The sequence below is a fragment of the Kryptolebias marmoratus genome, linkage group LG2 (assembly GCF_001649575.2).
Source record: "Kryptolebias marmoratus isolate JLee-2015 linkage group LG2, ASM164957v2, whole genome shotgun sequence".
Lineage (NCBI taxonomy): Eukaryota > Metazoa > Chordata > Actinopteri > Cyprinodontiformes > Rivulidae > Kryptolebias > Kryptolebias marmoratus.
Genome location: NC_051431.1, coordinates 21117534 through 21123533, shown reverse-complemented (window position 1 = coordinate 21123533; position 6000 = coordinate 21117534). Strand labels below are relative to the sequence as shown.

Here is a 6000-nt window from a genome sequence, read left to right as displayed (position 1 = left end):
GCGTAATTGAATTGTGTGAATCAGCCGTCGCGCAGACGCCGCCCCCTCGGCACTCGTAGCGCTCCGGCTCCTCGCATCGCAACGCCCATAGGCAGAGACACAGAGGGAAGGAGTGTGTGAGTGTGTGAGAAAGAACGAGGAAAAGAGGGAGTGTGTGTGCGTGCGCGCCGCGGAGAAGAGAAAGAGAAACACAAGTTAGGAGGTAGATCTTTTTTTTATTTTAAAATTTTAAAAAAAGCCTATAGGATTAAAAAAAAAAAAAAAAAAGAAAAGGAAAAGGAAAATCGGTCAGATTTAACCAGGACGCGAACGGAGGTGAAGATTTCTTTCGTTTCTTTCTCGTACTGAGTTGTTTTTGGAGCTCTTAGAATTAAAAAACAGAAGAAGAAGAAGGAACGAGGACTCGGCGATATCAAGTCTCTGATCTGATGATCATGACGGCAGCTGTCGATATGAAACCGACGTTAACCATCATAAAGGCAGAGAAGATGGACGGTGAGTAATCCAACTCCTCTGACAGTTAGCACGAGACTAACATCACTCTCAGCGGCTGGTGACAGATTACATCTATAGTAACCACTACAGAGTTCCGATTCTCAGCTATTAGAGTAGGACAAAGCGTCCTGAACGCGTTTTCTGTGTCAAGAAATGGTTGCACAATATTGGACAACACGCAAGAAGAAAAATGCTGTCAGCCCGGGGGCTTTATACTAATGCAATAGGCTGCGTGCGTTTGCGTGTCTCATCATCACTGAATGAACAGCGGCTGTAAACTGGGTGTAAGCTTCAAACAATGATGTGCTTGAAAGTTTCCCAACGTGGAAGGAACAACTTTTTACACATTTATTGACACCCATCAGAATGCTGATGCTGTCTAAATGGCTTTCAGCAAAACGGGGACTGTTTAAAGTTTAAACAAGTTTGGGATTGAAAGTTTTAAGTGGACCCACAAATGCTTTATTGCTTTGTTTGTACAATGTACCATCTTGTTCATCCTGTCGGTCACTCTGGAGATCTCTCGCCCATCTTTGACCTCTGTGTCAGGAGGGGTCAAGCCAGGGCTCTCAGCTGGACCAGCACGAGACAAGCGGTGCTCCCTTTCTCCTTTCATCTTCCCTTCCCTTCCTTTGCATCCTCCTCCTCCTCCTCAAACTGACTTGCCAGAGGGAAGGAGAGGCAGACTGGGATGAGGAGTCCTCACTGCTCCAACTCTTCTACCTGGAACACTTGCTCCATGGGGGTGGGGGCTGGTGTGTGTGTGAGACATGGGACATCACAACTGTGCCAAGGGTTTAAAACTCTCTAGTTTCACTTCTCACTTTTTAAACAAAGTTTTGTCATACATGATGGCACGTTTTGGGCCGATTTACATTTTTCAGCTTTCTACATTCACTAATCCCCTGTGCTTTTTTGCAGCTCAGGTGGCTTTTGAACCTGTTAGTGGATCAGCAAGCTGCACCGATGCATTATGGAAATCTGACACTAATTGCGAGAGTTGACCCACTCTGGCAATTGGGGAGTGGGGAGGTTGATTCACCACATGAACTAGCGTTTCCCCTGCTGTCAGTACCTGCAGAGCATAGCTTCAGACATACATATGCACACAATGTGCTGACAGCTGCAGTTGTGTAGAGCTTTCTTGCAAAACCATTTCGCAATGCATGGTCCTACTTACGCTCACTTGAGTGCACTTGGGTCACATAGGCCTGCCAAGGAGGAGTTCAAAACCCCACAGAAACTTGTCTTCAACTCCCTCTTAGATACACACTCACGCTGTTGTGTTTACTCCGTAATATGCTCACAAGAGAAAGGTACTAACAATGCCCAAGGTTATGCCTAATCCTAATGAGACATAACATAGTTGAAGGTATTTGTAACAAGCTTCTTGCCTTCTTTTTTTTTTTTTTTTGATGTGTTTATGTGCTACGGCCCCAAAGCTTACAATGGCACTGTGGGAAGAACAGCTGTCATTTTTCTTCAAAACATCTGCATCAACACAGGCTACTGTACAAGCATGTGTATCCCACTAACAAGGCTGAAGCAGTGTCCGACCCACCTTACTGTGCTGTTTGTTTTCTTTTGTGTTGGAAGTGCAGCCAGTGTCAGCTTACTTAGGACCTGTCCTCACTCTCCAGCTGAGGTGATTTCTTTCAAAGCTCCACGCCAGTGTCAGAGGCGCGACTAAACAGAGCTTTTAATGTTTCCTCAAGCTATCAGTCCTCTATTCTACATTACAGCCAGCAATTCCTGGCACAGTACACTTGTTTCATGATAACCCACACCGTGGCAGTTTGTTACGAACAGTATTGTGTAGCCATAACAAGACTCGGCTCTCCAGAGACGGGGTTAAATGATAGCAAAAAAACATTACTTACCAGGGAGTGTTGCAGCACAGTTTCATACAGCTGCGAGTTTTAATCCCCGACATAAAATAAACCTTGTCAGTCATTTACAGGACAAGTTACGTTTTAGGAGTGAGTTGTCCCTATTTCACTTTCCTTCTTGGTTTTGTAAGACCTGAAAGTCGGGGTTCAGTGACTGACAGGAATGTTAGTGAGCATGCCCTGCTGGGTGGCACGCATGGAAGCATAGAGAGAGCTCGCGGGGGGACTCACTTTTATCTGATCAAAATGCTGCAGTTGTGATGCTCCTCCAAAGAGGCCTTTTATGGCATCTAGTACTTCCATATTTGCTACATGGAGTACAAGCGGACACAGGTCATGCCGCATGGATGACTCTTAGAAGGACTTGAGACTTTCTTTTCCATGGAGGCTCTCTGGTCAGGACTTTTGTGGAGAAGAAAGGGTCGCAGTAGAACACAGGGAGAAAGCTTCAGATTTGAACTATGGTGCATTTGTGTCAGCAGTACTTCAGTAGCACAGTGTAATATATGGTGGTGTTTGAGAGTGCGCGGCGAGCTGGCAGCTGTGCAAACACTGTTTGGGTGATCCAGGCCCTTCTTGATGTGGCGTGTCAATGAATCAGGCCAAACAGTGCAAACTGTTCAGTTCTTCATGTGAAACCGAGGGAAAGCTGGTATGCAATATCAAAACTTGACTGGTCAGTGCAGGGCAGTTCATTACATCATCCATATGGTATAAGAAACTCTTTGACCAGGCCATGTCTGGACCTGCAGGGCAAGATACCAGCTTCATCAAAGGGTCTCTCTGTGCTGGTCAACAGCTCAGTGGTTCCAAATGAAGTGGAGATCTGTCAGTCTGCACAATGACCATGTCTTTTGTTCTTTCTTGGTCTGTACATTATGCCACTTTGTTGCACGAAATGGGTTACCCCTCTATTTAGTCAGCACTTCACTCATTGCTCCTTTGCTGAGCTCGTCATCTGCTGTGCTGCCCATATAAACATAAAACCATGACCCTGTGTCGTTTTTTTCTCAATGCTTCCCTGGTGACTACACGCCTTAATCTCTGCTTATAAAAGCTTCGTCATAAAACAAGGCGTGTTAGCACCAGATACAACAGTCTGCTAAATAATAAACATATGGTGAGAAAGGGTTTGCAGAGACTGAGGAACTATCAAGGTGTGGCCGATAGGCTGGCAGTAAATGGTCTAAAATAATAGTCATCAAAATCTCCTAGCAACTGCTTTTCAACAGCTTCTTATTTTATCCGCTTTCCACAAAAACATAAACCAAATAAAAATATTTCTTGGCTGGGGAAATTAAAGCCCAAACAAGCATTTTTTTGCTCTTTTAACCCACCCACTGATACAGTTATTTTTCAAGTGTTCCACCCCCTCCTTTCTCTTTCTTTTTCTATTTCCATTTCTTTCTGTTGGCCACATGAGTTTTTCTCTCAAGTCCTTGATGTGGGATATGTTGAGTTCCTTGGGAGTGCACTTTGTCTCATCCCCAGTCATTCCTAGCTTGTAATCCCTGAGTCACGGCACTAGACGCCTGCTTCTCCACACGCCACACTCTCAGTGTGTCTCTTTGACTGTCTTTTTGGTTTCAGACCTCTTCCCTCTCCAATGTACCAGTCTGACTGTGAACCCAAACTGGCGTAACAGTGCCCTTAAATGATTCTATAACCTTTTTTGCTTTTGTGCTCCTTCTTTCTTATGGTTCTACATTCCGAACTGACAAGATTTGTGTGTCTGCTTGGAGTGTTTGTTGTCTCTCCTCGAACATTCTGATGTCCACCAAGAGGCCATGTCACTTTTTTTTTCAGGGCGTGCTCCGGATTTTCTTTCCTTATTTACTCTTTTAGCTGCACACCACCTGTTTTTTGATTCAGTGTGCATTGAGTACTGGTTCTGTAATCAGGTGAACAAATGGGGCACAGCCACAGACTATCTATATCAGACCTACTGCATCAGAGCTATATTGATTGACTGGCTGGCCCAATCAAAATAATAGGTAAGAATGTGTTTGTGCAGCTGTCAGACTCTGCTGTGTAGGTGTATTTACGTCATACTCCAGATAACATGCGTCTCATTGACTCTATGAGTTGGGAGTGACCGTCTGTAAAGTTTTAGGTTTTCATGTAAGACGCAGAAGTCAAAAAAAAAAAAAAAGCGACACAAAACAGATTGATCACTGCCAGTCCAGTTGGCATTTGTCACTGCTGGATCTGTATTTTCATAATCAGAAATGTATGATAAACTTTATTAGTACAATGATAGACCATTGCATCTGGTTAACAATGTATTTGCTGATTACATTGTTGATTGCTTTGCGTGCTGCCCTAAAACCGCATGAGTTTTATGCATAGTTACAAGGTTACACTAAACAAATTATGAGTCACCGCGTGGAATTTTACAGGATATGGTCATTGCTTGTTTCATGACCAGTCACATTGTCTAATGAAGCAGCATTCTATCCCCTGAAGTCCAGTCATTCTTTGATGAAATGAGTCACAACCCGTCTGTGCGTGCCTATGTGCCTGTGTGTGTCGTTAGGAGGGAAGACAGAAAGAGAACTACAGAGAGAGAGATAAAGAAAGGCAGTTTGAGTAAGAGTTTACATAACTGCGGTCTCATAATTGTGCTGGAAATCATCTCCATCTCTTCTTGCAGAACTCTGACTCGTAACTTTTGCCGTTATCAAATTCTGGTTTACATCTTTTTTATGGCCCTGTGATGAACTTGCAACCTGTCCAGGGTGTACCCCACCTCTTTCACAGTGACTGCTGGAGATAGGCAACAGCTGCCCTGCGACCAGGAGAGGAAAAGCGGGTAAAAAATAATAAATAGATGGATGGATGGATCTTTTTTTTTTTTTTTATCAGTGAAGTCTGCCTAACCTGAGGTGTTTCTTGTCATTGTGAAAAAAAGAAAAAACAACAAAAGCATATTTTAAAATGGTAACGAATGGGAACGTGGGTAGGATTTTCTTTTTATGTTTTATACTCCTATTAGCCATAGAGGCAACACTGAGCTTAAAATAGAAGGGCAATTCATCAGCCAGAGCTGAAACCATTTTGCCTCTCAGACCACAAGTCATTTTTTGGTCACATTAGAGGAAAACAAGAAAGCTGTGAGAAGCGCATTAGCGATTGTAAAACAGAGGTGGAATGTGAGGCATGTGAGATGAAAACAGTGTGGTCTGGTGGGAATTTATTTATCAAGTATTCATCTGTGGAACATAGCTTGCCTATATACAAGCAGCAGTCTCTTATGTATGCGCGATGTGTAATTAGACCCAGCCTTTGGAAGTCTAACATGCATACATGTTGCACCAAAGAATGGTTGTGAGGGATTCTGTCAGTGTGAATGTGTGGCTGTCCCACATAATTCACACTTGTATCAGGAACCTGGTTGTGGAATGCATTAGTTTGGACTAAGAATGGTCCAGGCACTATGTTTTGTGGAAAAAATGAAACACGGAAAGTAAACTGTTTGTCAGATATGTCGTGTGTTTGGTTTAATGCCTAAACAGTTCCCCCAGAGCATCCCATGTCTGTTTATAACATGAACGAATGCTTTGGGTTGGGGGATATTAGGGTTGCCTAGTACCACCTACACTTCCCAGTATTGTGT

General features: G+C 43.6%; 1 protein-coding gene across 2 annotated transcripts in view; it reads left to right on the top strand.

Moving 5' to 3' along the window:
• ets1 (v-ets avian erythroblastosis virus E26 oncogene homolog 1) overlaps window positions 1-6000 on the top strand; it is a 43614-nt gene that overhangs the window by 18873 nt on the left and 18741 nt on the right. Inside the window, exon 1 of one of the 2 annotated variants that reach the window (XM_017420127.3) lies at window positions 225-495. The exons of the other annotated variant lie outside the window; for it this stretch is intronic. Within the exon in view, the coding sequence (XP_017275616.1) occupies window positions 429-495 (67 nt within the window). The 5' untranslated portion in view covers window positions 225-428. Of the gene's footprint in view, window positions 1-224; window positions 496-6000 lie in introns of those variants that run through there. 2 annotated transcript variants of the gene reach the window in all.